Raw genomic sequence first — 23,361 nt, forward strand, 5'->3', positions numbered from 1 at the left:
CATCTCCCCTTGAAAAAGCAACTTCATTCGTGGGCGAAACGCGCGACGGGGGTCGGTCTGTGGATCCCATCCGGTGTGCCCCATCTTGGTGCCTCGCATTGACCTTCTTTTTGGTAAGAGCCGCTTTTATTTACCTGTCACCTAACGCCACTTTTGGCATTTCACATGGACAGTGTGACAGGTAGTTGGCAGTAGTATATTTTTTCCACCCTTTGGTATGCATGTTGGCTCTGATGACGGTGTACACCGGGGGATGCTCACTCACGTTTTTACCATCCTTTAGTTTTGTACTCTACTAGATTCTTTTGTATATTACCTGTTTTTGCAAACTTAGATGTATATTATATGATATTATATGTGATTTAATAAAATATTATATTTTTCTAATTACCTATATGCTCCTGGTGTACTCCTATTTTCTACATCTGTATCTTTATAGGAACAAATAAAAGAAAGAAAATAATTGCAGTGTCAAAGCCATCAAATGATGGACATCAATGGCACATAATGGACCTGTTTGGCAGACAGGATTTGAGTTAATATAGTAAATGATTATAAATGCCAAACCAAACCAAAAGACACATCAGTTCCCCTACAAGGTGTTCTGGAATGAAATGCAGAACTGACTCCCAAATATACTATATGTCAGACCATACTAAATGATCATAAGATCAGAAGGCATTTAGTGCAACAAATATGTAATAACGGATATGTAGGAGGACACACATTTATGCCTTTATACTATTTAAAAAAGTGGTTAGCACTGTATCCTAAAACAACGCTGAGGTCCTGGGCTCAAATCCCACAAAGGACAGCATCTGCAAGGAGTTTGTATGTTCTTCCTGTGTTTGCGTATGTATTTCCTCTGGGTTCTCTGATTTCCTTCCTTACTCCAAAGACAGTGATGATGATGTGTCTAGAATGCTGCGGAATTAATGGTGCTATGTAAGTGAGCATAAGTCATAGTCAGTAAAAATTAGACGAGTGCTATCCGTCATTTTGATGGATAGCACTTGTCCCGATGTTATTCAATTATGCAGTGTACATGTCCGATTTTTTTTTTATGAAGTGGTCAGAGGAAAAAGATTGCAGCATGCATGATTTGCCTCCAATGATCGGAACGGCCATTAAAGTCCATGGGTCCATGAGAAAAATCGGACTGCATTTGGATGCCATTTTTACAGACATACTAACTGGAGCAGGAGAAAAAAAAATTGATTCTCCAAATCTGAGAAAATTGTATCACACTTTGATCACACTCTCATCAAAGTCTGATCAGAGTATAATTAGCATAATCCAACAGATTTTTTCAGATGAGAGAAAAATGTTCGCTTGACCCTAGCCTCATAAGTAATCAGTAATAAGTGCTGATATATAAGACATGTCTGTTGTTCTGGACCTTAGAACCATCTAGTTAAATGGGTTGTCCTGTTAAAACAAGTTACCACCCATACCACCACATACAGTAGGTGATGACTTGGTGATCCATGGCTGTCCCACCGCTGGGACTTGAACTTTTATACACGACGAGGAGCTTTCATTCTTTTTACAAAATGGTGCGGCACACACAGCTATTGAGCTCCAGTTGTATAGAGCAATGCTTCTTACAGGAGATATCATTTATTTAGTAAGCAATGTCTCCCTGGCTACACATACCACAAGATCATTCAGGTAGGCAAACACGTTACTTCATCTGCTGTGTTAGCGACTCATGGTTGCCACAGGACAGTGTGTAGTCTACAGAATGAGTTCTGTGCTCCTCACTGATGAAAAGGTAAGGAATGATCTCTTCTAAATACTTTCTAGAATCCTGCTCAGTAGGTAATAAATATTTCATGCCAGTGCTTCCTTGCAGGGAGGATGTGGAAGGTTCTACCGTATGGCCACCAATATAAAGCATGTGTGTGGAATGCTGCTCAACATGAAAAGGTATCTTCACCTGGACAATGTAGTCTTATTTGTAGTGTATAAGGTATAAATACTGAGGCCACAAAACTTTATGAAAAGCAGCTCCATGGCCTTTTTCAGGTTATGGATTATGGAGAGATTTGGGTAGATTTCTTTTTCATAGTTGCTGTATATTATTCATTGCATAACTTAAGAGTGAACACAGACAGGCTTTTATGGCAACCAACCTATGTCTATGGATATATACATAAAAATTGAAAAAAATAGGCAGCACTCCAATACTTACCAAAGGTTAAAGGACTTTTATTTAGCCCATGTGACGTGGCGACGTTTCAGTTCAAATGAACCTTTCTCAAGCTTGAGAAAGACAGCCCCACACATAACTAGAGAGGATGTTACATAATAAAGTCCCTCATATTGGGCCCAATCCTGGGCTAATGTCTTTCAACTTGGCTTCCTTCCTAAGTATAATGTCTCCCATCCTGGTCCGCTTCCTGATAAAATGTTCCCCATCCTGGTCCCCTTCCTTTAGTAATGTGCCCTATCCTGATCTACTTCCAGGTATAATGTTCCCTATCCTTATCCCCTTCCTGGAGTAATGTACCCCATCTTGGAATAATGTGCCCCTTTATAGTCTCCTTCCTGGGATAATGTGCCCCATCCTGGTCCACTTCCTGGGATAATGACCCAATCCTGGTCCCCTTAGTGCGATAATATGCCCCATCCTGGTAACCTGCTTGGGATAATGTACCCTGTTCTGTCCTCCAATACATTAAAAAAACCAATACAACTCACCTTCCCTCACACTCCCACGCCTTATATTACGCCTTCCTGAAGTAATTTACCCCATCCTGGAATAATGTGCCCCCTCCTGGTCTCCTTCCTCAAATAATGGGCACAATCCTGGTCCCCTTTCTGAGACAAAGGACCTAATCTTGGTCCCCTTCCTGGGATAATATGCCCCATCAGGTATAATGTGCCCCATCCCGGTCTCCTTCCTGGGATAATGTACCCCATCTTGGCCCCCATACTGGGATAATATGCCCCATCCTGGTCCCCTTTCTTGGGATAATGTACCCCATCCTGGTCCTATTCTTGAGCTATTTTGCCCCATACTGATTCCTTTCCTGGGATAATGTGCTCAATCCTGGTCCCCTTCCTGGGATAATATGCCCCATCCTGGTATAATGTACCCAATCCTAGTTTCCTTCCTGGCATAATGTGCCCCATCCTGGTTCCCTTCCTGGGTTTATGTGCCCCATCCTGGTATAATGTACCCCATTTTGGTCCCCTTCCTGGGATAAGGTGTCCTGTTCTGTTCTCCAATACATTAAAAAAGCAAGCACTACAACCTTCCCCCACACTCCCACATCTTGCGGGGTCCTCTTCCAAGGCTGGCGCAGGAGTCAGCACCTGACTTCTATATCCCCGGCATGATGCATGATGTCTCTGCCATACGCCCCCAGTCACAAGCATGCCGACGTCAGCTACTGGCCTCTGACCGGTGGCTTGTGTTGCAGAGCAGGGAATTGGGGGGTCCCCTGCTCCGCAATACATTTCAGCTGAACATGCGTCCTTGGATGAACATTGAGTTGAAATAGTTGCTGTGGACCCCCTCCACCCCTCCACCTCCGGACCCCAGTGGTATGCATCAGCGGTATGTTCGCCCAGGAATGATCACATAATATACAAAGGCAAGAAGTGCAAGACTGTAGTAGTGCTAGATCATCGAATGGCTTGCTGAGACTAGTAGTTTTTCTACCACTATAAAAACATACGTAGGGGACAGATTGATTTTATAATTAATTTTATTTGTGTCTCCTGTGGATTAATTGTTATGGCAATGAGCATTATTTTAGGCATTGTATACAATAATGTATTGTTGTTAGCCTTAAGGCTGCGTGCCCACGATCAGAAAAATAGCATTTGAACAACATTGGTTATACTTAAAGTATAGACATATAATACTTAATGTATATAGGATAGTACCAATGTAGAGATGTGCGCCCTTTTATTAAGTCTGGCGTTCTATGGTATACCATATCCCCTGATGAAGGTGCCATCCGAAACGCGCGTAGGGGTGGACAAGCGGATCTTGTGGGCCTCTGCTGGTGCTACTAGCTAGGTATAAGCCCTGTGATGTCTATATATCCAGCCTTTGTGATGTTCTTTCGGCGCACACTTTGCACTATTGCACTTTACTATTTAAAGATACAGTATAGACCAAAAGTTTGGACACACCTTCTCATTTAAAGATTTTTCTGTATTTTCATGACTGTGAAAATTGTAAATTCATACTGAAGGCATCAAAACTATGAATTAACACATGTGGAATTATATACTTAACAAAAAAGTGTGAAACAACTGAAAATATGTCTTATATTCTAGGTTCTTCAAAATAGCCACTTTTTGCTTTGATAACTGCTTTGCACACTCTTGGCAATCTCTTGATGAGCTTCAAGAGGTAGTCACCGGGAATGGTCCTCCAACAATCTTGAAGGAGTTCCCAGAGATGCTTAGCACTTGTTGGCCCTTTAGCCTTCACTCTGCGGTCCAGCTCACCCCAAACCATCTCGATTGTGTTCACGACTGGTGACTGTGGAGGCCAGGTCATCTGGTGTAGCACCCCATCACTCTCCTTCTTGGTCAAATAGCCCTTATACAGCCTGGAGGTGTGTTTGGGGTCATTGTCCTGATGAAAAATAAATGATGGTCCAACTAAACGCAAACCGGATGTAATAGCATGCCGCTGCAAGATGCTGTGGTAGCCATGCTGTGTCAGTATGCCTTCAATTTTGAATAAATCCCCAACAGTGTCACCAGCAAAGCACCCCCACACCATCACACCTCCTCCTCCATGCTTCACAGTGGGAACCAGGCATGTAGAGTCCATTCGTTCACCTTCTGCGTTGCACAAAGACACAGTGGTTGGAACCAAATATCTCAAATTTGGACTCATCAGACCAAAGCACAGATTTCCTCTGGTCTATTGTCCATTCCTTGTGTTCTTTAGCCCAAACAAGTCTCTTCTGCTTTTTTGCCTGTTCTTAGCAGTGGTTTCCTAGCAGCTATTTTACCATGAAGGCCTGCTGCACAAAGTCTCCTCTTAACAGTTGCTGTAGAGATGTGTCTGCTGCTAGAACTCTGTGTGGCATTGACCTAGTCTCTAATCTGAGCTGCTGTTAACCTTTGATTTCTGGGGCTGGTGACTCGGATAAACTTATCCTCAGAAGCAGAGGTGACTCTTGGTCTTCCTTTCCTGGGGCGGTCCTCATGTGAGCCAGGTTCTTTGTAGCGCTTGATGGTTTTTGCAACTGCACTTGGGGATACTTTCAAAGTTTTCCTAATTTTTTGGACTGACTGGCCTTCATTTCTTAAAGTAATGATGGACACTCATTTTTCTTTATTTAGTTGCTTTTTTCTTGCCATAATACACATTCTAACAGTCTATTCAGAAGGACTATCAGCTGTGTATCCACCAGACTTCTGCTCAACACAACTGATGGTCCCAACCACATTTATAATGCAAGAAATCCCACTTATTAAACCTGACAGGGCACACCTGTGAAGTGAAAACCATTTCCGGTGACTACCGCTTGAAGCTCATCAAGAGAATGCCAAGAGTGTGCAAAGTAGTCATCAAAGCAAAAGGTGGCTACTTTGAAGAACCTAGAAAATAAGACATAATTTCAGTTGTTTCACACTTTTTTTGTTAAGTATAAAATTCCACGTGTTAATTCATAGTTTTGATGCCTTCAGTGTGAATTTACAATTTTCATAGTCATGAAAATACGGAAAAATCTTTAAATGAGAAGGTGTGTCGAAACTTTTGGTCTGTACTGTATACTAACATACTTCTGCTGGTTATATACTATACACAGGATAGGTTCTTACCCACACCAGATGGCAGTGATTCTTTAGCTTGGTAGTGCAAGTCTTACTGATGTAATGCACCATCTGATGTACTATACATTTGTGCTGGCTCTGTACTCCCATATATGTATTAATATTTACATGATTGTACTGCCTCATTAGCTACCCTGCTGGATCCTGCAAGTCCTATAGCATTTTAAATGTTCTGTGTGTGCTTCATGGTTGTTGCATATTCTCCATACCGTTTTGTATAATAAAGATGTTACTTTTTCACTATATATTGGACTTTTTGATCGTGTTTTTTCTTCCCTTGTTTTCTCTCTGCCCATGATAAGGAATAGCAGAATTTTGGACGCAGCACATTTGCGCATTCTATATTACAAGCACAGTGCATGGGATTTATTGAAATCAACCGCGGTGCGGGTGTAGAATAGACAGCTAAAAATATAATACAGAACAAAAGAACAAAGGCAAATACAATGTAGAAATAAGAAAGAATCAAATTATAAAATATTAGGGCTTCCTACTAGCTGTAAATTTGAAGACTGCTTGTTACCATCCACCTCTCGTGTCTCCCCTTTTCTTCATAGATTGTAAGCTTGCGAGCAGGGCCCTCATTCCTCTTGGTATCTATTTTGAACTGTGATTTCTGTTATGCTGTAATGTCTATTGTCTATATACATAAACCCAGACTCATATTGTAAAGTGTCCAGAAACCATGTCCTGAGCACTGCCAAATGCTGCTCCAAACGGCAATATCTCATATAGGAGAACAAAGGAGCTTACAGATAACAAGTTTAAAAAGTGCAAAATTTATTAAGATACTGAAAAACACACTGACAAATACACACATAAAATAAAATAAGGACACTAAAGACCATCCCTATACCCCATCCTATCTTAGGAGTAATGTAATGTGCTAGTAAAGCAGAGGAACAACCGTGTGCCTATATGGACAATGGATCAATATAAGCCATAAACCTCACAGAAATACAAATGAGGTCAGGGATAGCAGCCTAAGTAACGCTGAGTAGTACTATCCTAAAAGCGATCCAAAGTCCAGGGCATACTATAAGAGATCTACCAGACTGCCAGTAATGTAAATGCCACTAGCGTAAAGAGCGCAGTACAGATAATCTCCAATGGTTCCTCTTACCCAGATAGAGAGATGGATGAAGTTAGGCAAGACCCCCGACGCGCGTTTCGCTCCAGCGATCTGTTAGCTTTCTCAAGGGGAAGTGTCCGTACTCCACCAAACACGCCTTATATCCACTGTTTCCGGTCACATGGGGAACATGTGACCCGGAAGTCAGCGGGGACTGCCAATGAACGGCGCATGCGTCAATGGCCCCCGGCGCCGCAACCACCCCGCCCGGCCAGCCTCCAAAGCTGACTGAATGGGAGCATGGAGTAACCATGATGCCCAGCCACCGGCCAAGGACGCCGAGCGGCCGGACCAAGGAGGGGCTGAGCCAGGAGCAAAAGGGCGCACGCGCACTGCAGACCGAGACCGCACCACAGCAGAAGAGGTACCGTATGATAACTGTACCGGTACAATGACCCAACACTGCTTACATATAACAATATACATAGGCACAGTGACCAATAATATAAAAAGCACATGATAGATCTGTAAGATGCTTCTGCATGCCGGTGTGAGGTCGAAATATTCAGAGGATACCAAGGACATCATATAGAAGGCTATAATAGACAAGAAAAAACACAAGTTAAACACAGTACATTAAAAGAAATAAAAAAGGTGAAGCAGACACCTTACCGCAAAGGGGAGAAACAGATCTTACTATGGGCTACAAAAACGGGGCAAAATTAAGAGCTTCATTAAGGCCCCCCGGTCTGGTGGTACCCAAGGTCACAATCCATTTGAGTTCACGTTGGGCAAGGAGTTGTTTGATATTGCCCCCTCGTATGCCCGTGTGGATGAGGTCTATCCCCCTTACCATGAATTCACTGGGATTACAATCATGATATTTATAAAAGTGTTTTGGTATAGTTTTTAATTGGGAGACATCCTCCACCATCCTGGCTGCGCCAATGTCCCGCACATGCTCCCTCACCCTCACTCTTAATTCGCGTGATGTTAAACCAATATAAATGAGATGACAGCTGCAAGTAGCATAATAGATAACATTTTTGCTACTGCAAGATATAAAATGTCTGATTTCAAAATGTCTTTTACCGTCTGCTGAGGAGAATGAGGAGCTGCGCAGGACATTGGCGCAGGCAGCACAGTGTCCACACGTATAGCATCCCAAGGTGCGGTGTACTGAACCAAAAAGAGGAGTCACAGGGGCCACGTAATGACTCTTGACCAGGAGATCTTTTAAATTTCTTGCCCTCCTCGGGGTCATCAGAGGACGATCGGGCAGGAAAGGACTCAGGGAGGGCTCAGTGCTAAGGATCCGCCAGTGTTTATTCAAAATGGTGCGTATACTATCCCACTCATGATTAAATTCAGATATGAATCGTATTGATTCATCTGTCCTCTTTACCTTTTTTGAATACAACAACCGATTGTGTGGGGTGTTTTTGGCCCTGTTGTACCCGTATCTCACACACCGATGGCTATATCCCCGCTGTTCAAAGTGTGTTTTCAAATCACTTGCCTGACGTTCAAAAGTATGATCATCCGAGCAGATCCGCCTAACCCGGAGGAACTGTCCGACCGGGACGGCCCTAATTGTGGCTTGACTGTGCCCTGAGGTAGCATGAACCAAAGCATTAACAGCCGTGGTTTTACGAAAAACCTCGGTCTCTATGAGTTGGTCATCCCCTACCCTCAGGAGTATATCCAGAAAGTCGATTTCACGGGGGTCACACTTATAAGTTAGTCTAATGTTGAAAGTATTAGTATTGAGCACAGTCATGAAATCCCCGAGCTGCTGTTCCATTCCACGCCATAAAAATAAAACGTCATCTATATAACGCCACCAGCACAGCACATGGTCGGCGGCCTCCCCCCCAGCACCACCAAACACCAACCTCTCCCAAAAACCCAGAAAGAGGTTGGCGTAAGCCGGTGCACAGGCCGCCCCCATGGCTGCGCCGCGCTTCTGATGGTAAAAACAATCTTTAAAAGTAAAAAAATTATGTGTCAGAACGAATTCCAGCAGCTCGAGGATAAGCTCACACAATGGGCCGTCCAGGTCAGAGGCCTCCAGGAAAAAACGGGCCGCCCGTAGCCCATCGGTGTGATCGATACACATGTACAGGGCCTCTACGTCCGCTGTAACCAATAGGACGTCCTGGTCCACAGAGACTCCGTCAACCCTTGCCAGGACGTCCGTTGTGTCCTTGACAAATGATGGCAATGTTTCCACCAAATTCTTAAGATAGAAATCAACAAATTTACATATCGGGTCACATAACCCCTGCATCCCAGACACAATAGGACGTCCCGGAGGGTTGACTCGGTCTTTGTGGACTTTCGGAAGAAGGTAAAATGTCGGTACTTTTGGGAATTTAACCGTCAAACCATCTAAAACCTTCTTATTAATTGTTCCCTCCTCAAAGGCCCTGTAAAGGATAGCCTGTAACTGCACAGAGAAGGAGGCCGCCGGATTATTGGAAAGCCTAGAATAGACGCTAGCTTAATAAATGTCTATTGTCTGTACAAGTCCCCTCTATAATTTGTAAAGCGCTGCGGAATATGTTGGCGCTATATAAATAAAATTATTATTATTTATTATTAGAAAAGGTGATCATCCGCCAATGATTGTAATAAAAAATAGTTGTGTCCATATTCTGTGCTTTGTATGATTATGCTATTTTTATTGTTTTTTTTTTTACAGATATATTGGAAGAAACAGTGTAGTGGAATGGGCGCTATTTCACCTTCAGATGCAGATACACAGCAGAAGAGATTTGCTCTTCAATATCAGCAGCTTCTCAAAAAATAATATGGTAAATAAATTAATACTGGTGTCACATATTGTCATAGAGTATGAAGGCGTTATCATTTACAAGGGTTGTCCAGGCTTGTGATGAATGTTTGCAATCATTCTATAGTGGCTTGCGAATGTATTCACCCCCTTGGCATTTTCATGTTTTACTACCTCACAACCTAGAATTTCACTGCTTTTTTTGAGGGTTTGTATCATTTCATGTAAAAACATGCTGACAAGAGTGAACATTTTGTTTTCTTTTTATTGGGAAGCAAACAACAAATAGGACAAAATAACTGAAAATTTCAATGTGTATAACTATTCACCCCCTAAAGTCAGTACTTTGTAGAGCCTTCTTTTGCACCAATTACAGCTGCAAGTCGTTTTGGGTAAGTCTCCAAAGCTTTCCACATCTTGCCACTGAGATTTTTTTGTCAAGGCAAAACTGCTCCAGCTCCTTCAAGTTAGATGGTTTCCTCTGGTGAGCAGCAATCATCAAGTCTGACCACAGATTCTCAATTGGATTAAGGTCTGGCCTTTGACATTTACATATTTCCCTTTAAACCACTTGAGTGTTGCTTTAGCAGTGTGCTTTGGGTCATTGTCTTGTTGGAAGGTGAACCTTCATCCCAGTCTCAAATCACTGACAGGCTGAAACAGGTTTTGCTCAAGAATATCCCAATATTTAGCACCTTCCATCTTCCCCTTGACTCAGACCATTTTCACTGTCCCTGCTGTCGAAAAACTTCCCGACAGCATGATGCTGTCAGCACGTTTCACTGTGGGGATGGTGTTCTTGTGGTGATGAATAGTGCTGAGCGAGCGCAATTATTGCTCACGTTTTCCCGAGCACGCTCTGGTGATCTCCGAGTATTTGTTAGTTTTCATCGCCTCGGCTGAATGATTTACAGCTACTACCCAGCCTGAGTACATGTGGGGGTTGCCTGGTTGCGAGGGAATCCTCACATGTAATCAAGCTGTCTAGTAACTGTAAATCATTCAGCTGCAGCGATGAAAACTTAATCTCCAAACACTAACAAATACTCAGAGATCACCTGAGCATGCTTGGAAAAACCGGAGCAACGAGTACACGCGCTCATCACTGGTGATGAACCGTGTTGGTTTGGCTCCAGACATAGCGTTTACCTTGGTGGCCAAAAAGTTCAATTTTGGTCTCATCTAACCACAACACCTTCCTCCATACATTTGGGGAGTCTCCCACATGTCTTTTGGCAAACGCAAAACAAGCGTTACACGCAAAAAATGTAAGTAAAGGCTTTTTTCTGACTGCTCTTCAATAAAGGCCAACTCTATGGAGTATATGGCTTAAGCCGGAGTCACACATGCGAGAAACACGTCTGTGTCTCGCATGTGAACAGCAAGCTCTGGCGCCGGCACTTCGGAGCGGAGCGTGCGGCCGCATAGCAACACATGGAGCCGCACGCTCCGCTCCGAAGTGCCGGCGCCAGAGCTTGCTGTTCACATGCGAGACACGGACGTGTTTCTTGCATGTGTGACTCCGGCCTTATTGTGGTTGTATGGATAGATACTCAAGTCTCTGTTTGGGATCCCTGCAGCTCCTTCAGGGTTACGAGTGGTCTCCGTGCTGCCTCTCTGGTTAATGTCCTCAGCCCAGGCTGAGAGTTTTGGTGGGCATCCCTCTCTTGGCAGGTTTGTTATGGTACCATGTTTTTTCCATTTGATGATAATAGATTTGATGGTGCTCCAGGGGTTTATCAGAGATTGGGATTTTTTTATAACCCAATCCTGACTTGTACATCTCAACAACTTTTTTCCTGACTTTAGTTGGAGATCTCCTTGGTCTTTGTTTAACAATGATAAATGTAAGGTTATACACATGGGAAGAAGGAATAAATATCACCATTACATACTGAACGGGAAACCACTGGGTAAATCTGACAGGGAGAAGGACTTGGGGATCCTAGTTAATGATAAACTTACCTGGAGCAGCCAGTGCCAGGCAGCAGCTGCCAAGGCAAACAGGATCATGGGGTGCATTAAAAGAGGTCTGGATACACATGATGAGAGCATTATACTGCCTCTGTGCAAATCCCTAGTTAGACCGCACATGGAGTACTGTGTTCAGTTTTGGGCACCGGTGCTCAGGAAGGATATAATGGAACTAGAGAGAGTACAAAGGAGGTGTGACGCTGTAAGAATCTGGCTGCACTCGGATGTCACCCGAGTGCAGTCCCATTAGAGCATGTAGATTCAAACAGTGAAAAACGGAGAGTGGACCCACTGGACCGTTATGACGAACCCCTCTCGGACGAGCAGACCAGGTGGACCGCCCCCTATACAGGGAGAGTTAGGGGCAGGCCCGTGAGGGACTATCGCCACGGAAGCTGGAGGGTCGACTGAGATCAGATGGGAACACAGCAGGCACAAAGGGAAAGAGGGAACAGAAAGGAACTACTGAGACAAGGGAGAAGATGGGAACATTACGGAGGCACGGAGGCTGGCAGGACAATATGGAGACACCGAGGCTGACGGGAGCAAGGAAAAGATATAGGAGCCGGGCAGGTACCGCAGAGGAAAAGGAACTGAATGAACAAGGCAGGAACACAGGTAACAGGCAGGCACTGCAGAGGGCGGAGGAGACCCAAAGTCAGAGAGCTAGGAACGCTCAGAGACCACAGGTGGCCAGAAGCACTTGTAAACACAAATGAACATCAGGCACAGAGAAGCAGCAGGAAGCAGTTTACATAGCAGCATGGGAGCTACTTCCGGGTTACAGTCCTCCAGATGACAGAGAGGACAGGAAAGAGCGCCAACAGAGGAATCAGATGTGCGCACGCGCAGAGCTGAATGCGACGCGCGCGCGCACCCGGCGAGCTGCAGTGGGGAGAGGCGGCGGCAGCAACGGCATGACAGGAGGGCAACAAAATTAATAAAGGGCATGGGAGAACTACAATACCCAGATAGATTAGCGAAATTAGGATTATTTAGTCTAGAAAAAAGTCGACTGAGGGGCAATCTAATAACCATGTATAAGTATATAAGGGGACAATACAAATATCTCGCTCAGGATCTGTTTATACCAAGGAAGGTGACGGGCACAAGGGGGCATTCTTTGCGTCTGGAGGAGAGAAGGTTTTTCCACCAACATAGAAGAGGATTCTTTACTGTTAGGGCAGTGAGAATCTGGAATTGCTTGCCTGAGGTGATGGTGATGGCGAGCTCAGTCGAGGGGTTCAAGAGAGGCCTGGATGTCTTCCTGGAGCAGAACAATATTGTATCATACAATTATTAGGTTCTGTAGAAGGACGTAGATCTGGGGATTAATTATGATGGAATATAGGCTGAACTGGATGGACAAATGTCTTTTTTCTGCCTTACTAACTATGTTACTATGTTACTATGTTCATGTTTGGTTAGTGGTGCATCTTGCTTAATGGTGTTGCAGCCTCTGTGGCCTTTCAGAAAAGGTAAAGTGTTTGTACTGACTGACATGTGACACTTAGATCGCACACAGGTGGACTTCCTGTCACTAAGTATGTGACTTATGAAGGGAATTATGAAGTCTGGTGCAAACAATTACTATGCTTCACTGCTGCAGCCTTTTAGATAAAACACATCAGCGTAAGAGAGGCCGCTGAATAGATTTGACAAATCTCAGGCTGTCTGTTTGAGTAAGACATAAATCTACTAAAATCTATGAACAGACATTGATTTGCCCAGCAATCTGTCTGACTGCAGTTGGTGAGTCCTTCCAGCTAAGGGATGAGCTCAGACATCAGGTTACATGCTGCCCAAAGTTGTCTATGGAAAGTGGATGTGGAAGAGGACAGTGGAAGTGCTAGAGAGAAACAGACAGTACTGCTGCTAATTCTGGTAAATGGTTATTCCCACAATCGCATTATTTTTCACAAAGCACACTAAGGCTAGTTTCACACTAGCGTTTCCCTGATGTCCGGCGGGCTGCAGACTTCCTCCGTGAAGCCCCACCCTCGGCTGCACCTCTGCTGCTAGCTCCGCCTACATCTGCATGCGGCCCGCATGCGGCCTGCGTACCTATATTTAACATTAGGTATGCAGGTCATGCGGCCGTATGTGGATGGTGCCGCATGCGTCGTTTTGACGATGCGGAAAAAAAAAGCTACATGCAGCACCATCCGCATACAGCCGCACGACCTGCGTACCTAATGTTAAATATAGGTACGCAGGCCGCATGCGGGCCGCATGCAGATGTAGGCAGAGGCCGAGGGCGGGGCTTCACGGAGGAAGTCCGCAGCCCGCCGCACATCAGGGAAACGCTAATGTGAAACTAGCCTAATCATAATTATTGTTAATATAAAGAAAAAGTCAAACATAAAGATACTTCTACCTTTGTGTCTTTTTTCATCTCTATCTGCCCCACTGTGCGTGCAGTCACATTCCTAAAGGCCAAAACTACGGTTCCCAACAGTGCTTGCTTCTCCTCAGTGCTGCAGACCCTTCCTTTTCTCCTATGTGCTCCTGACTCCCCCACCTCTAGGTTATCATCAAGCTAATCTAAATGTAGAATTCACCTTATGCCCTTGTGCATGCTCTGCTCCTGTGCAGTATTCTGCATGGCCGATTTTATTTTCTGTCATCTACAACCGTGCTCCTTCGAAATTTATTTGTTCTCCTTTTTCTGCGTCATCAACATAAGTAATTCAGCCTGTGTGAGGTTTTACATTGTGTACATTGTGTGCTGATTATAGCAGAGCTTAACTCTACTCCACGATGGCAGTGCAGAGTTGTGTTTGTTGTTTGCAGCTGACAGACACATTCTGTAAAACGGCAAGCGCTACTCTATTGATGCATATGGCAAAAGATAATCCAGTTTCACATTTGTGGTTTCTCAGCAACAACAAACACAAGACAAATAATCTTATTGCCTGTATATAGCCCCATGCTGTAGTATTCTTTTAGCCACTCTATATAGAGCCCCATCCTGCAGTACATTGCTTCTTTCATCCCCCTCTTATAGTATATTTCTCCTCTAAGCCCTTCTACACAGAGCCCCATCCTGTAGTGTATCTTTCATCGAAGCCTCCTACATACAGCCTATTCTGTAGTATATCACTCAGGCCGATATATACAGCCTATCCTGCAGTATATCACACCTCCTAGTAACCAGTACACAGGCACTGATCTTCCTGGTATGATCTCTCTGCACTGTAATGAAGGAGGCCCTGTCCCTTTCTGCGACATCAACTCTCACAGTACAAGCTCCTTTCTAGACACAGCACAGCTTTGCTGGCAGGTTCACAAAAAATGTGCATAATTGACCCTTGCCCCTAAAACTAAAGGAAGGTTCTAATGGCAACTGAAGTGTGAATAGATTCTGCTGGGTAATCTGTAGGGAGGTGATATGTACAAAATGGGGCAGATTTAAAAGTGGGTTACACAAGCACAGATGAATAAATATATGTTTATATTATTATAAGGCCACATTGTGATTTTGGAAACAACCCTTCTAGTATTATATCTCACCTTAGTGCTGCATTCACAGTTACACTGCTCAGTACTGCTGTATAATGGATGATATGATGCTGCTCCTGAGGCTGTCATAGAGAGACAAGGAAGAAGGACCTCCTCTTTTCTTTGAGTGCAGTGAATGGGAGACAATATAGCAGTTAGAAGGAGAGCTTGTAATAAAGGGGAAAACGAGTGAAAAATTGTAAAACTGTATATTCAGGGGGTAGAAACCAGAGCTTGTGCATGGCTGGTATAAATAGGACATGGGTATCCAAAAAATGTTCACAATCTTCATTTAAACAAGTTGGTAAATAAGATATAAATATAATTGATATAATCACGTCCTTGTTGTCATACGTCTGTTCTATTCAAGTGAGGCTTCTGATTTACCTGTCCTCCGTAATGTTCCAATCCTGACAGAGGTCCTTGTGAATGGAATATACTATATAATCTGCGTGCCATATATATTCTATGCCATGAGATCATTATAAAGCTACACACTATATTGATTTTCATTTTCATTCATTATTTTAGAAAAAGGATTTTGAAAAATTGAAGAGTTTGTTATCTGTGTGTCCAAAGCAAAGAAGTCCTGAAATTCTCCAACAGGTAGAATAAAAGGCTTATGTTTGTTCTGGGCTATTGATTAACTACTGTAAGTGCTGCTGTTGTGCTTTAATTGCTCCTAACATGTCATTCATTGCTGCGGTTATCTGGATGAATGTCTCTTATCACCTGGACTGCATTCCTGCACGACACGTTACACCTGTCGGAATAAACAGTGTAATCGTTCAGCTACTTATATTCTGTTCACCAGTATGAAAACAGATACTGTGTCTATTACTGAGCACACAGCATTGTACAGGGCCATTGATCAAGCAGTCATTTCCAGTGATTATGTTATTTTGTTTCCTCCGATTCCCTGCTGCTCTTTGTGGACATAAGGCACCATGTCAGGCAACCGTAAACTCCTATCGAGCCAGAGTCTAGGGACCCCCAGTGATATGGATTCTAGGCAGGGACGATTTTAGACAAAGTGGGGCCCTGGGCAAAAGTTTAAAGTGGGACTCCAAATGCTCACATATTGCACCATTACACAGAAACGTTTCTGTTGTATTTACATGCGCTGAGTTTAGGCCGTTAAACGACCATGATCGATAATATTGAAGTCGTTCGACACTTGTTTCCTGGCCCCCTTACTCCGGCTGAGGAAGAATGATGGGTATAGATAGTCCTTGATATCGTATAGTTCAGGTCCCATATAGTACATATAGTAGAATGCACTCCCCATGGTCCTTGATAGTGTATAATTCAGACCCCCCTCATTGAGTATAATGCAGCCCCCCTCATGCAGTATACTGCAGCTCTTTCAGAATATGATACAGCTCCCTCAGACTATAATGCAGCCCCTCAGAGTGTAATGCTGCCCCCACACACAAAGTATAATGCAGCCCCCTCAGAGTATGGTGCAGCCCCACACACACAGAATATAATGCAGCCCCCAGAGTATAAAGTAGCCCACTCCAAGTATAATGCAGCCCCACACACACAGTATAATGCAGCCCCCACACAGTATAATTTAGCCCCCCCACAATCACACACACAGTACAGTGCAACCCCCCCACACAGTATAGTGCAGCCCCCCACACAGTATATTGCACCCCCACTCACAGTATAATGCAGCCCCCCACACACAGTATAGTGTAGCACCCCACACACAGTATAATGCAGTCCTCCCACAGTATAGTGCAACCCCCCACACACAGTATAATGCTGTCCCCTCACTCACAGTATAATGCAGCCCCCCACACAGCATAATGCATCCCCCCACTCACAGTATAATGCAGCCCCCCACACACACAGTATAGTGTAACCCCACACTCACAGTATAATGCTGCCCCCTCACTCACAGTATAATGCAGCACCCCACACAGCATAATGCATCCCCCACACACACACTATCATGCAGCCCCCTACGCACAGTATAATGCAGCCCCCACACACAGTATAGTGCAGTGTTATGAAAGGTAATTCAGTACCACAATGGACATAGAGGTCAGCGCACATACAGTGACCTGGCAAAAACCCAAAAAACAAGAACGAGCTCTGAGACGTGGGAACTCTGTTGACCGCAATCCCTAATCTTCTCCAACCACACTAAAGGCAGCCGTGGATTGCGCCTAACGCTCCCTATGCAACTCGGCACGGCCTGAGAAACTAGCTAGCCTGAAGATAGAAAATAAGCCTACCTTGCCTCAGAGAAATACCCCAAAGGAAAAGGCAGCCCCCACATATAATGACTGTGAGTTAAGATGAAAAGACAAACGTAGAGATGAAATAGATTTAGCAAAGTGAGGCCCAACTTTCTGAACAGAGCGAGGATAGGAAAGGTAACTTTGCGGTCAACACAAAACCCTACAAAAACCACGCAAAGGGGGCAAAAAGACCCTCCGTACCGAACTAACGGCACGGAGGTACACCCTCTGCGTCCCAGAGCTTCCAGCAAGCAGTAAAAAACAAATTGACAAGCTGGACAGAAAAAAACAGCAAACAAATAGCAAAGAGGAACTTAGCTATGCAGAGCAGCAGGCCACAGGAACGATCCAGGAGGAAACAGGTCCAATACTAGAACATTGACTGGAGGCCAGGATCAAAGCACTAGGTGGAGTTAAATAGAGCAGCACCTAACGACTTCACCACATCACCTGAGGAAGGAAACTCAGAAGCCGCAGTACCACTTTCCTCCACCAACGGAAGCTCACAGAGAGAACCAGCCGAAGTACCACTTGTGACCACAGGAGGGAGCTCTGCCACAGAATTCACAACAGTACCCCCCCCTTGAGGAGGGGTCACCGAACCCTCACCAGAGCTCCCAGGACGACCAGGATGAGCCATATGAAAGGCACGAACAAGATCGGGAGCATGGACATCAGAGGCAAAGACCCAGGAATTATCTTCCTGAGCATAACCCTTCCACTTAACCAGATACTGGAGTTTCCGCCTTGAAACACGAGAATCCAAAATCTTCTCCACAATATACTCCAACTCCCCCTCCACCAAAACCGGGGCAGGAGGATCAACAGATGGATCCATAGGTGCCACGTATCTCCGCAACAATGACCTATGGAATACGTTATGTATGGAAAAAGAATCTGGAAGGGTCAGACGAAAAGACACAGGATTAAGAACCTCAGAAATCCTATACGGACCAATAAAACGAGGTTTAAACTTAGGAGAGGAAACCTTCATAGGAATATGACGAGAAGATAACCAAACCAAGTCCCCAACCCGAAGTCGGGGACCCACACAGCGTCTGCGATTAGCAAAACGCTGAGCCTTCTCCTGGGACAAAGTCAAATTGTCCACTACATGAGTCCAAATCTGCTGCAACCTGTCCACCACAGTATCCACACCAGGACAGTCCGAAGACTCAACCTGCCCTGAAGAGAAATGAGGATGGAACCCAGAGTTGCAGAAAAACGGTGAAACCAAGGTAGCCGAGCTGGCCCGATTATTAAGGGCGAACTCAGCCAAAGGCAAAAAGGACACCCAGTCATCCTGATCAGCAGAAACAAAGCATCTCAGATATGTTTCCAAGATCTGATTGGTTCGTTCGGTCTGGCCATTAGTCTGAGGATGGAAAGCCGAGGAAAAAGACAAGTCAATGCCCATCCTACCACAAAAGGCTCGCCAAAACCTCGAAACAAACTGGGAACCTCTGTCAGAAACGATATTCTCTGGAATGCCATGTAAACGAACCACATGCTGGAAAAACAATGGCACCAAATCAGAGGAGGAAGGCAATTTAGACAAGGGTACCAAATGGACCATCTTAGAGAAGCGATCACAGACCACCCAAATGACTGACATCTTTTGAGAGACGGGAAGATCTGAAATAAAATCCACAGAGATATGTGTCCAAGGCCTCTTCGGGACCGGCAAGGGCAAAAGCAACCCACTGGCACGAGAACAGCAGGGCTTAGCCCGAGCACAAATCCCACAGGACTGCACAAAAGTACGCACATCCCGCGACAGAGATGGCCACCAAAAGGATCTAGCCACTAACTCTCTGGTACCAAAGATTCCAGGATGACCAGCCAACACCGAACAATGAACCTCAGAGATAACTTTATTCGTCCACCTACCAGGGACAAACAGTTTCTCCGCTGGGCAACGATCAGGTTTATTAGCCTGAAATTTTTGCAGCACCCGCCGCAAATCAGGGGAGATGGCAGACACAATTACTCCCTCTTTGAGGATATCCGCCGGCTCAGATACACCCGGAGAGTCGGGCACAAAACTCCTAGACAGAGCATCCGCCTTCACATTTTTAGAGCCCGGAAGGTATGAAATCACAAAGTCAAAACGGGCAAAAAACAACGACCAACGAGCTTGTCTAGGATTCAACCGCTTGGCGGACTCGAGATAAGTCAAGTTCTTATGATCAGTCAAGACCACCACGCGATGCTTAGCTCCTTCAAGCCAATGACGCCACTCATCGAATGCCCACTTCATGGCCAGCAACTCTCGATTGCCCACATCATAATTTCGCTCAGCAGGCGAAAACTTCCTGGAAAAGAAGGCGCATGGTTTCATCACCGAGCAATCAGAACTTCTCTGCGACAAAACAGCCCCTGCTCCAATCTCAGAAGCATAAACCTCGACCTGGAACGGAAGCGAAACATCTGGTTGACACAACACAAGGGCAGAAGAAAAACGACGCTTCAACTCTTGAAAAGCTTCCACCGCAGCAGAAGACCAATTGACCAAATCAGCACCTTTCTTGGTCAAATCGGTCAATGGTTTAGCAATACTAGGAAAATTGCAGATGAAGCGACGATAAAAATTAGCAAAGCCCAGGAACTTTTGCAGACTTTTCAGAGATGTCGGCTGAGTCCAATTATGGATGGCTTGGACCTTAACAGGATCCATCTCGATAGTAGAAGGGGAAAAGATGAACCCCAAAAATGAAACCTTCTGAACACCAAAGAGACACTTTGATCCCTTCACAAACAAAGAATTAGCACGCAGGACCTGAAACACCGTTCTGACCTGCTTCACATGGGACTCCCAATCATCCGAGAAGATCAAAATGTAATCTAAGTACACAATCAGGAATTTATCCAGGTACTCTCGGAAGATGTCATGCATAAAGGACTGAAACACTGATGGAGCATTGGCAAGTCCGAATGGCATTACTAGATACTCAAAATGGCCCTCGGGCGTATTAAATGCAGTTTTCCACTCATCGCCACGCTTAATACGCACAAGATTATACGCCCCACGAATATCTATCTTAGTGAACCAACTAGCCCCCTTAATCCGAGCAAACAAATCAGATAACAATGGCAAGGGGTACTGAAATTTAACCGTGATCTTATTTAGAAGGCGGTAATCTATACAAGGTCTCAGTGAACCATCCTTCTTGGCTACAAAAAAGAACCCTGCTCCTAATGGCGACGATGACGGGCGAATATGCCCCTTCTCCAAAGACTCCTTCACATAACTCCGCATAGCGGCGTGCTCAGGCACAGATAAATTAAACAGTCGACCTTTTGGGAATTTACTACCAGGAATCAAATCGATAGCACAATCACAATCCCTATGCGGAGGTAGGGTATCGGACTTGGGCTCATCAAATAAATCCCGGTAATCAGACAAGAACTCAGGAACCTCAGAAGAGGTGGATGACGAAATAGTCAGAAATGGGACATCACCATGTACCCCCTGACAACCCCAGCTGGACACAGGCATGGATTTCCAATCTAATACTGGATTATGGACTTGTAGCCATGGCAACCCCAACACGACCACATCATGCAGATTATGCAACACCAGAAAGCGAATAACCTCCTGATGTGCAGGAGCCATGCACATGGTCAGCTGGGTCCAGTACTGAGGCTTATTCTTGGCCAAAGGCGTAGCATCAATTCCTCTCAATGGAATAGGACACTGCAAGGGCTCCAAGAAAAACCCACAACGCCTAGCATACTCCAAGTCCATCAAATTCAGGGCTGCGCCTGAATCCACAAATGCCATAACAGAGTAGGAAGACAAAGAGCAGATCAAGGTAACAGACAGAAGAAATTTTGACTGTACCGTACCAATGGTGGCAGACCTAGCGAACCGCTTAGTGCGCTTAGGACAATCAGAGATAGCATGAGTGGAATCACCACAGTAGAAACACAGCCCATTCAGACGTCTGTGTTCTTGCCGTTCAACTCTGGTCAAAGTCCTATCGCACTGCATAGGCTCAGGTTTAAGCTCAGGTAATACCGCCAAATGGTGCACAGATTTACGCTGGCGCAAGCGTCGACCGATCTGAATGGCCAAAGACATAGACTCATTCAGACCAGCAGGCATAGGAAAACCCACCATGACATCCTTAAGGGCTTCAGAGAGACCTTTTCTGAAAATAGCTGCGAGCGCGCCTTCATTCCATTGAGTGAGTACGGACCACTTTCTAAATTTCTGACAATATACCTCTATTTCATCCTGACCCTGACACAGAGCCAGCAAATTCTTCTCTGCCTGATCCACAGAATTAGGCTCATCGTACAGCAATCCGAGCTCCAGGAAAAATGCATCGATATTACTTAATGCAGGATCTCCTGAGGCAAGAGAAAATGCCCAGTCCTGAGGATCGCCACGCAAAAAAGAAATAACGATCCTAACTTGTTGAACTGGGTCACCAGAGGAGCGAGGTTTCAAAGCCAGAAATAGTTTACAATTATTTTTGAAACTCAGAAATTTAGTTCTATCTCCAAAAAACAAAATAGGAATAGGAATTCTCGGTTCTAACATAGAATTCTGAACCACAAAGTCTTGAATAGTTTGTACTCTTGCCGTGAGCTGATCCACACATGAAGACAGACCTTTAATGTCCATTGCTACACCTGTGTCCTGAACCACCCAAATGTCTAGGGGAAAAAAAAGGCAAAACACAGTGCAAAGAAAAAAAAATGGTCTCAGAACTTCTTTTTTCCCTCTATTGGGAATCATTAGTACTTTGGGCCTCCAGTACTGTTATGAAAGGTAATTCAGTACCACAATGGACATAGAGGTCAGCGCACATACAGTGACCTGGCAATAACCCAAAAAACAAGAACGAGCTCTGAGACGTGGGAACTCTGTTGACCGCAATCCCTAATCCTCTCCAACCACACTAAAGGCAGCCGTGGATTGCGCCTAACGCTCCCTATGCAACTCGGCACGGCCTGAGAAACTAGCTAGCCTGAAGATAGAAAATAAGCCTACCTTGCCTCAGAGAAATACCCCAAAGGAAAAGGCAGCCCCCACATATAATGACTGTGAGTTAAGATGAAAAGACAAACGTAGAGATGAAATAGATTTAGCAAAGTGAGGCCCAACTTTCTGAACAGAGCGAGGATAGGAAAGGTAACTTTGCGGTCAACACAAAACCCTACAAAAACCACGCAAAGGGGGCAAAAAGACCCTCCGTACCGAACTAACGGCACGGAGGTACACCCTCTGCGTCCCAGAGCTTCCAGCAAGCAGTAAAAAACAAATTGACAAGCTGGACAGAAAAAAACAGCAAACAAATAGCAAAGAGGAACTTAGCTATGCAGAGCAGCAGGCCACAGGAACGATCCAGGAGGAAACAGGTCCAATACTAGAACATTGACTGGAGGCCAGGATCAAAGCACTAGGTGGAGTTAAATAGAGCAGCACCTAACGACTTCACCACATCACCTGAGGAAGGAAACTCAGAAGCCGCAGTACCACTTTCCTCCACCAACGGAAGCTCACAGAGAGAACCAGTCGAAGTACCACTTGTGACCACAGGAGAGAGCTCTGCCACAGAATTCACAACAGTGCAGCCCCCTACACACAGTATAGTGCAACCCCCCACACACAGTATAATGCTGCCCCCTCACTCACAGTATAATGCAGTCCTCCCACAGTATAGTGCAACCCCCCACACACAGTATAGTGCTGCCCCCTCACTCACAATATAATGCAGCCCCCCACACAGCATAATGCATCCCCCATACACACTATCATGCAGCCCCCTACTCACAGTATAATGCAGCCCACACACAGTATAGTGCAGCCCCCGACACACAGTATAGTGCAGCCACCCCCACACAGTATAGTGCAACCCCCTCACACAGTATAGTGCAGCCCCCACACAGTATAGTGCAGGCCCCACACATACACAGTATAGTGCAGTCTCCCCACTCACAGT

General features: G+C 44.9%; 1 protein-coding gene across 1 annotated transcript in view; it reads left to right on the top strand.

Annotated features, from left to right (window-relative positions):
* Nucleotides 1-1,698: 1,698 nt before the first annotated feature.
* LOC138658304 (uncharacterized) overlaps nucleotides 1,699-23,361 on the top strand; it is a 238,014-nt gene continuing 216,351 nt past the window's right edge. Inside the window, exons 1-4 of the mRNA XM_069745780.1 lie at nucleotides 1,699-1,774; nucleotides 1,856-1,929; nucleotides 9,591-9,702; nucleotides 15,687-15,761. Coding sequence (XP_069601881.1) covers nucleotides 1,712-1,774; nucleotides 1,856-1,929; nucleotides 9,591-9,702; nucleotides 15,687-15,761 — 324 coding nt within the window. The 5' untranslated portion in view covers nucleotides 1,699-1,711. The remainder of the gene's footprint in view (nucleotides 1,775-1,855; nucleotides 1,930-9,590; nucleotides 9,703-15,686; nucleotides 15,762-23,361) is intronic.

The sequence above is a fragment of the Ranitomeya imitator genome, chromosome 1, assembly GCF_032444005.1.
Source record: "Ranitomeya imitator isolate aRanImi1 chromosome 1, aRanImi1.pri, whole genome shotgun sequence".
In the NCBI taxonomy this organism is placed as follows: Eukaryota; Metazoa; Chordata; class Amphibia; order Anura; family Dendrobatidae; genus Ranitomeya; species Ranitomeya imitator.